The sequence below is a fragment of the Neopsephotus bourkii genome, unplaced genomic scaffold (assembly GCF_033783945.1).
Source record: "Neopsephotus bourkii isolate Nb327-2 ecotype Australia unplaced genomic scaffold, CSIRO-AGI_Nbou_v1 NB_364, whole genome shotgun sequence".
NCBI classification, from domain to species: domain Eukaryota; kingdom Metazoa; phylum Chordata; class Aves; order Psittaciformes; family Psittacidae; genus Neopsephotus; species Neopsephotus bourkii.
The window spans coordinates 152,626-161,691 of NW_026900870.1; the positions used below are offsets into that span (position 1 = coordinate 152,626).

General features: G+C 42.5%; 1 protein-coding gene across 5 annotated transcripts in view; it reads left to right on the forward strand.

Annotated features, from left to right (window-relative positions):
- The window catches only part of LOC133209782 (AP-1 complex subunit gamma-1-like), a 70,453-nt gene extending 63,224 nt beyond the window's left edge, over positions 1 to 7,229 (forward strand). For all 5 annotated transcript variants that reach the window (XM_061348587.1, XM_061348586.1, XM_061348589.1 and 2 more), the window contains 6 exons: positions 310 to 451; positions 915 to 1,041; positions 1,479 to 1,574; positions 1,817 to 1,977; positions 3,564 to 3,662; positions 6,001 to 7,229. In XM_061348587.1, the coding sequence (XP_061204571.1) occupies positions 310 to 451; positions 915 to 1,041; positions 1,479 to 1,574; positions 1,817 to 1,977; positions 3,564 to 3,662; positions 6,001 to 6,102 (727 nt within the window). In that variant the 3' untranslated portion in view covers positions 6,103 to 7,229. The remainder of the gene's footprint in view (positions 1 to 309; positions 452 to 914; positions 1,042 to 1,478; positions 1,575 to 1,816; positions 1,978 to 3,563; positions 3,663 to 6,000) is intronic.
- Positions 7,230 to 9,066: the final 1,837 nt, after the last annotated feature.

Consider the following 9,066-nt stretch of genomic DNA (forward strand, 5'->3'; position numbering starts at 1 on the left):
ACTTTTGCTCAATTATTTAATCTTTCTCTTAGGTTTGTTATCCTAGCACCACAATAGAAAGTGTGTCAGGTACTGGGAGAAAATGCGAGGCAAGAGGATTGGTTTGTTTTTCAGTTGTCAACTAATGTATTTGCACTGGCACAGAATGCCACAGTTGCTTCTGACCACCTCAAGCTGTCACAGAGTTTTGCAGCTTCCATGCTAAAAGGAAAAAGCAGGTTGCCCTGTGTATTTTGCCTCCTGAATGTCTGAGTATTTGGTTTGGGATTCAGGAAGATGGCACAGAGTAACTATGTCAGCTTCTTTCAGGCCAGCCCTGCTTGAGAGAATGCCAGTAATGGAGAAAGTCACCATAAATGGCCCTACTGAGATTGTACAGTCCAACGGAGAGACAGAGTCAGCAGTACTGGAAACCAAATCTCCACTCTCTGGATTGCAGCCTCTTAGCCAGGTAATGGAAAATGACTTCAGATTAGTTTCCACTGCCTATCAGACCACTCTACTAACCACTGCCAACAGTAAGCTTGAGATGGTCTCCCTCCTTCTTCTCTATCTCTTTGCTTGTTCTGGCCTGGTGATGGCTGCATCATCTCTACTCTGATGGCTCTAGTGTCAAGAAGAGGTGTGTGGGAGAGAGATCACTCTGGGAAGGGCAAGAGCAGGGTGAGGTAAAGCCGTATATCTGCCAACCTGTCTTGGTGTGCACAAACTTAGTCCTTCACTATCTCCGTGGCCCCAAGAGTATGAAAACTAGATCTCTTATGGGGCATGGGACCATAGACAAACTAAGAACCTCTCTGACTGGCCAGCAGCACTGTTGGTCTTCAATCCAAGAGCAAGTAGAATCCATTACGTTTGTAAGGGAAAGCAACAGGAAGCTGAATATGTAACTATTACATCTACTCTCTTATTAGGTAAATGATTTATTGGACTTGTTGGGGGGAAGTGATATAACACCTGTAATCCCCACTGCACCTACAAGCAAGCCAGATTCTACTGGTGGGGAGCTCCTTGACCTCCTGGGGGACCTCAACCTGACAGGTGAGCAGGCTGCATCTCTTAAAAGTGTGTTCTCAGTCCTGGGGTGGGATGAGCTGGCTTGTTCACATTCTACAAAATCCTAGACTTCATGCTTATTTTTACCAAGGTCCATAATAGCATACAAGTGGGAGTTGGGGAATGAAGTCACAGGTTGACTCTGCGTGATTAGCTGGTGAGACGAGCATTTTCACACTCCAGCCTGGGAATGCTGTGAGCCTTTCCAGGGAGGGTTGGGAGATGTGAGGAATGAATTCCATCTGAATGCTTCCTAGCTCAAGAGGAGCCAGTCCTTATTAATGAAAGCAGAAAAGGGGAGGATGTCAGCACAGATGATTTGTAGAGCTTCATGTAAAAGAATATGATATGCAGCAGTCTTTGGAGAAGGAGTAATTACTCTTCATTACAGCTAAGTAATAATCCTTCAATGTTTCTTGTAGGTTCTCCAGTATCTGCCCCTGTGCCCCAGATAACACATCCTCCGTTCCTGCTTGATGGACTTCCAGCACAGCCTCTCTTCAGTGATATTGCTGCAGGTTAGGGACATGTAAATCCTTAGCCTAAGGTGACACAGCAGCCAACTAAAAGAGTAAACAAGGGGTAGTAAAAAAAGGGGGGGATTTGGAAGTGTGGCACAGACACTGGAGCCAGGAGGAGGGGGTGTGTTTTATTTTCAGAAGAGTTCATGTCTGGGGTAAAGTAAATGCACTCTATGATGTTGGGAATTATCTCCAGATTCTGGAGATTCATGGATTCCATGCTGGTTTGTTTTCTACAGGAATCCCCTCAATTACTGCATACAACAAGAACGGGATGAAGATTGACTTCACCTTTGAGAGGTCAAACACCAACCCTAGTGTCACTGTAATCACAATACAGGCCTCCAACAGCACAGAGCTGGATATGACAGATTTTGTTTTCCAAGCTGCAGTACCAAAGGTAGAGCCACTTAGAGCAACTACAGGGATAGTTTGAGGGCCAGCTGCAAATACTTCCTGATTGGTGCTTTCCTGTAGACAGAAATTGGCAAGGTAAACAAGGATAAAAGCTGTTAATAGGTTCTCCTAGTGCTCAGTTTGGTCATCTCTAGTCTGAAAGTAAACGTTATCAGTAGAACACTGATTCCTATCAGATTGGTCTACTTCTGCTTGGACAAAATCTTGTTTTAAAATCACCACTTCCTAGGAAAGTTGTTAAACCACATGCAGAAAAATGTTAAGTCAAAATAAAAGTGAAGGCACTAATCTTTCCCTTTATTCTTAGTTTATAAGAAATATACCATGCTCTTTGCAGTTCTAAATACTTGGAAAAAGAAAATCCTCTGAAGCCCTTAGCTTCAAGTTTAAATGAGTCCCCACATGATCAGTGATGGTCCTCCTTTAAGCAGTGAATCATCTCCCCTTGCACTTACCTGCAGCACAAAATATGGGAGACAGATATTGACTAGTTCATAGTAGAGCAGACCATTTAAGCAGGGTGTGATTAGACCTTTCTTCAAGTTTGGGAAAATAGATTCACTTCTGGGAGATTCACCTCTAGGAATTGGTAATGCTCTAATTGGGGTTGGTTTCATACCTGCCATAGGAGGGAATTGAGGAAAGAATGGGCCTCCTGCGAAGCTGCAAATGTGCTGAGCAGTTTTGACTGTTTGTCATGGTTGACCCTCTTGGTTGACCACACAGCTGCTCACTCCCCACCCCCCCAGTGGGGAGGAGAATCAAAAGAATGTAAATCCCACGGGCTGAGATAAGAACAGTCCAGTAGCTAAGGTATAACACAAAGTCACTACTGCTACCACCAGTAATAATAATGATAAGGGAAATAACAAGGGGAGAGAATATAAAATTAAAAAGGGAAGGGGGGAAAAATCCCCAATAAACACAAGTGATGCACAATATAATTGCTCACCACCTGCCAACTGATACCCAGCCCAACCTGAGCAGTGATCTGGGCCTTCTGGGTAGCTTTCCTTAGTTTAGATGCTGAGTATGACATGCTGTGATATGGAATACCCCTTTGGCTAGTTTGGGTCAGGTGTCCTGTCTCTGTTTCCTTCCGGCTTCCTGTGACCCTCCTCACTGGCAGAGCCTGAGAATGAAAAGTCCTTGATCAGATTAAGCATTACTTAGCAACAACTAAAACATTGGTGTGTTATCAGCATTGTTCTCAGACTAAAGCTGGAACACAGCACTGCATCAGCTACGGGGAAAGAGAAAAGTAACTGTTACGTCTGAACCCAGGACACTTGTTCCTCTGTGTGTGACACTGGAAACAATGCGTCTTTGCTATTTTGGTACACTACAGTAAGCCCTCACCCCGCAGTATTTGTGCTACCTGGATCTTATTTATGTAGAAAGCAGGTGGACCAATGAATGTTTTATTTACAGGTAGGGAATTGGAAGAACTGATTATTCAGAGCTGGGAATTGAACTCTTAATTTTTCCTTGCTTTCATTCAGTGCAAACAAATCACTTTATGTTCTTACTTGGTTAAGCGTGAAATTGTTTTCTCTGCCCTTTCTTCAGACATTCCAGCTGCAGCTCCTGTCTCCCAGTAGCAGTGTCATCCCTGCATTTAATTCAGGGACCATCACACAGGTCATTAAAGTCCTGAATCCACAAAAGGTAAGTGATTCCAGGAACAGTTATTGAATATATTGTCTTGTAATTGGGCATTTAGTGGCAGTTAGGGATGCATCTCTGAGAGGTAGGGAGTGATGGTAGTGAATTATGTGTTTTTAATGGCAGTCATCTTTGTTAGGTTTAGGAAAAAGTTATGAAAAAGACATGAAGTGCTGGGCACAGGTTTGTCCTTCTATTGGGTTATACTGCTAAAACAGATTCACAGCTTTGGTAGCTTCCTGAATTCATGAACGTCTTTTGCGTTGGAATGGAATGGTTGTTAAATTTTTAGATGGCCTTTCTAGAGGAGCTCAACCTGGTGTTTGTATGTGTTGTAACAACGTTCATTCTTGCTGTCTGCAGTGGTGTTAGTTGAAATGTTTGATCCATAATCTTAAAAAAATTCTCTGTTTCTCCAGTGGTGTTACTTGTTTTTAATGTGATTAGTGTATTTTTAAACAGCAGATGGAAAGAATTTTTAGGTGTGATTTAATCATAATTCCATTTGTTTTACAGCCTTCATAGATGAGCTTCAAGACTGGGATACAACAGACTTGAGGGGAGTGTGAGGGGTGGCTCACATGTCCTCCTTAAGAGGCTTTGCAAGTGTTCAGATAGCATCAGAAAGAAAAATAAAATTGTGATCAGTTATTTCTTGCTTTGTGGAAAACCCTTAAGATTTTCAATATCTTTAAGAACTTAAAACATCTTAAGTTTTTCGTAGGTCAACATTTATGTACTTTTGTAGATGTTAAGTGTTGCTGCTAGGCTGATGCGCAGATCAGAAAAATTCTCAAATCTCAGCCTAAGATTTCACTGAAATGGCTGGGTTTTAGTGCATAGCTTTTGTGGCTTCCATGCATCTCCCCTTATCTCTGTGCAGGGTGCTCCCCTCTGCCTAAAAGGCACAAGACTATTCTCTTTGTCTTTTATGCAACTGATAAGAATTTCTTTGTGGTGCTGTAGAGCACCTTTCAAAGATCACCTTGAAAGTTATTTTCTGAATGTTGGAGGGTTTATGAGCTTTCCTGTAGGGTGGCAGAAGTCACAGTATATTCACCTCGGGTAGGACTCACAAGGTGAAGTACCCGCAGATAATGGGGTGTTTTCTTGTTGGAACACCAGAACACTTCAGAACACAGAGGTGCAAAATAGTATTTTCCTACCCTCTTCTCTTGCCTACTCTTTTCTAACTCTTCCACTTCAGGCACATATGCATCTCTTACTGTCTTTTCAGTTGATACTGCCTGAAAGTACAGCTTCACAAGAGCCCTCTCCATGAGATTGTGTATTTACCTGGAATACTCCAAAGGAGGCAACTTTGGAGTGTTGCTTTGCTACTTAGGAGGTAGCTGTCAGTATTGTAAAAAAAAAAAAGTCTGTTCACCTGGACATGGACTGTTATTATGCTGGATCAAAACTGATGGCCAATTTTCCAAAGCAACACTAAATATAGCAAAAACTGCTACCGATCATATTGATCTATCAGTGATAAGGCATAATTTCTTTATCCTGAGGCTGGTTGGAGCAGTCATTGTCCTCCTTTCCTCCCTCTGCTCTCCCTTTTCCCCATACCTACAGGGCAATATGAAAAAGAGGCAGAAATAGCCAACTTTTTGCTTTTAGGGTTTTGAGGAAACAGGGTTTTTTGAGTGAGGAGAATAGGGAGCTTAGCTGGAGCATGCTGTCCTCTAGCTATTATTAAGGGCCACCTAGTATCTGGATGACAGCCAAATGACAGTGTAAAATAACTTGTGAGCTATTCCATCTTTAACAGCAGGAGGAAATATTCCTAGAGACTCTGTTTTCAGTCTTTCTTAGGTTATTTCCTTCACAGCGCTACGGAACAATACTTGAAGTTCCCAGACCACTCTTTTGAATGAACAGCTAATATGGGAAATGACACCTCTCCCTGAAAGCCTGAGTGCAGAGCAGCAGAGTCTGGATCTGCCTTGTGCTTTTTTTCCATTGTTAAATGGGATTTTAAGGCAGCTATTTTTGTATTTAAGGACTTCAGTGCTTGTGAGAACAGGGCCAGTGCAGAGACAGATGTGGGTAGGAGCTGTGCTATAGCTTTTATGAGAGTTTGTACCTATCTGAGAACTACAGTGACCAGTCAACATCCTGTCTGATTAAGCATTAATCTGCAGTGTCATAGCTTATCCTGCACATCCTTCCAGCAAGCTCTTGTGGTGAGGAAAGGTACATGTTTTGTATTCATGGGGTAAGGGAGGGAAGCTGGATGTAGGGGGATTCATTGACCTTTAATGAAGACCTGAATTTGTTTTTGTTTTGTTTTGTTTTGTTTGTTTTGTGGGGTTTTTTTCCTTTTCTCTTGTAGCAACAACTACGTATGCGGATCAAGTTGACATATAATCACAAGGGCTCAGCGATACAAGATCTAGCAGAAGTCAACAACTTCCCCCCTCAGTCTTGGCAGTGAGGCTCCATTCTTATTCTCACCCCACCCAATCAAAAGAACTCTGGGAAGAAGGTTGTGATCCTTGGCAATCTCCCAAACTGCACCATGGGCATGGGGAACAGATGAGACCTGCTGATGAGGAGGAATTTTCCTGAAGTGATGGCTGACTTTGAAGCATATCTGTTAAAACTAATCTCCTTTCCTCTGCTGATGAGGCTGGCAGCTTGTGGAGGCTACTGTGCATTCCTTCACACATGCATTCATAGCCAGAAGCAACATTCCCTTCTCCCCTTCCTCATCTCTGCCCCCTGCAAAGAAACACAGCCTGGTTGGAAGAGAAGTCTGGAATTTCTATCAGGGAAACTTTCTTGTCTGCAGCAGATGAACAGCTACCCCTTCTTTCTGCTGTCTCTTTCCCCTGGGGTGGGCAAGGTGTGTTGTCCTTCATTACTAGCTGGATTCCTTCAGGCACTTTCATCTGGGGCTCAGATTGGGGACTTAGGGAACACCAGGCTGCTTTGCCTCTTTATTCTTGTATCCCCTATGTCTGATGGGGCTGGGGACTGCTTATGGCCTATTCAGTGCATTATTGTATACACCCACCTCTTAGTTATGTGATACATATCGAGAGCAAGATAGGCATTGGGAGTTCATTTGCAGACCTAGAACAGTGCAGGAAAAGAGGTGTTGGTGAGAGCTGATAAAATTGCTTTGGTGCTGTACTTGGAAATTAAGACCTTACACCTGAATTTTCTTTCTTTACATCAATAGCTACAGCCATGCAGATTCAGACAAGCATTCCCAAAAAGTGTTGTGATATATGAGAGATGCAGAGATCCAAGGAGAAGCTGTTTTTTTACCAAAGATGGTTTCAAAGCCTTTTTAACCCATTAGTAGCGATTTATGGGTAGAAAAGACATTCAGTTTTGTAGATCAGTCTTTGAGCAAGGGCTCTGTTCCTGCTGGGAGACTCATCAGAGACTATGCTGCAAAGTTGCCCTTCCCAGTTATTCCAGACCTTCTCTGCAATTTAATTTCCAGAACCCATTGTAGACCCCCTGGATTCTGTTTGAGTTACTTCTGACTGGGATATTTGTGTTGTATCTGTAATATTGGGACTGAAATAAAGACGATGCGGTTTAAAGAGACCTTTTCCCATTTTGTTACTTAATTGATCTTTGTAGTTTGCTCCTTGTTCCCCTTTCAGAGAAATGTGCTAATTCAGGTTCAGACTGAAAGTTACTAAACTGTATTTCGAATGGAAGCCAGTTGTTGGAGTATTTGGATCCAAAGATGTGAGGTCCACTACTCTTCCAAGCTTGCAGAAAGCCGAGTTCAGTTCTGCTTCCTAGGGTGAACTGTTATCGAGGTAGTACAGCTCTGTGAGTTCTCATGGAGTTGATGTGTAGGACATAAAGCATGGTGTGACAAAACTGTTCAGATGTTGAGCCCTCTTCAGGGAGGAAGAGAGGAGGATGTATCTTGGATCTTCGTCCCCGAGTGTGCTGGCAAGCTGAAGGTACTGATTTGGAGAAATCTCCAGGAACTTGCCAACAAAGTTTAAGTTGACAAGCAGGTATTCTTCATTGCGGTGCCAAGAGAAACGGGGGATAGGTCCTCCTAGTGTGTCTCTCCGAATTGCTAAACAAACCATCCTTATATAGTCACTAAGCATGCATATTCATTATATACATGCATGCATATTCATGAGGCTACTTATGTATCACATCATTCTTCTAGAAAGTTTTCCCGCATGCATACAAAAATGTGGTGGTGCTCTTTGGGGGTCGTTTACTTCTTCCAACAATCTTCATCACTTCTAGCAGTCTTTGAAGCATGTGCTGTAGATAATGCTTACACCAGCTTAATTGGTTCAGTAACATTACAGACATAATCATCTTGTCCTTCTACTTATCAGTTAGCTTACCTGCAGCCCATCCTGGACATCTGCTAGTTTCTGCTACTCTTTATCTACACGTCCTGTTTTTCTATCCTGTTTTTCTTACACTTATTTTTGTACTAAGGTCATAAGGACCTGAAACTATGCCAACTACAATGGTTTATCTTATACAAGGATTCTCATTATGTTCTCTAGCTACACTCTATTTTGTTTTTTTTCTTCTGTGAAACATGTACCTCAGGTATTTTCCATTGCTACTGTTACAAAACCATCAAACTTAATGTTACTTAGAACTGATTTTACTTATTTACAAAGGTTTCTATTTCATTTTGTGCCTCCTTGTCTCAGTACTTCACCTTCCAACCCAGTGCTTGCTCAAAAGAAATGACACGTGCTTTATTTCTGTTCTAGGGCTTTTCAGATAGTGAACATTCAGTGCTCTGATGGCAAGCTTAGACACAGCTTTTTGCCTCTGCAGAAGTGGTAATGCTAGGCTCCAGTCCTTGCCAAAACCACTGCAAGTGTGGTACACAGTGTACTTGGAAAATGTAAGACTTCTTCTGCCCTTGAATTGGGAGCAGGAGGCCACTAAAAGTTGTTCAGTTTGGTTTTAACTGCATTAAATAATATCACATAGGTCTGACTGCCACTGACTTAAGTGCTGGTCTGTGTAGTAGAGCAAGTTCAGCTTTTCTTGGGAGAGCAGTTTTTGCTGCCTTACTGATTAAATAGGTTTGGGCCTTTGGATTAGCAAAGAGCTTTATTGTTCTACTGGAACTGGCATCACCACAGGGTTATAAAATCTAGAAGAATAATGTATGACTTCCTTAAAAATAATTCTGGGCTGTGGTAGGGTCATGCCTTGGCTGTCAGTGTTGAGATAGATACTGTGCTTCAGCTAGAAGCATCATGAAGCAGTCAGTCTTGCTCAGCACCTACAAATCATAGAATCATAGCATAGTTAGGGTTGGAAAGGACCTTAAGATCATCTAGTTCCAACCCCGCTGCTGTGGGCAGGGACACCTCACACTAAACCATGTCACCCAAGGCTCTGTCCAACCTGACCTTGAACACTGCCAGAGATG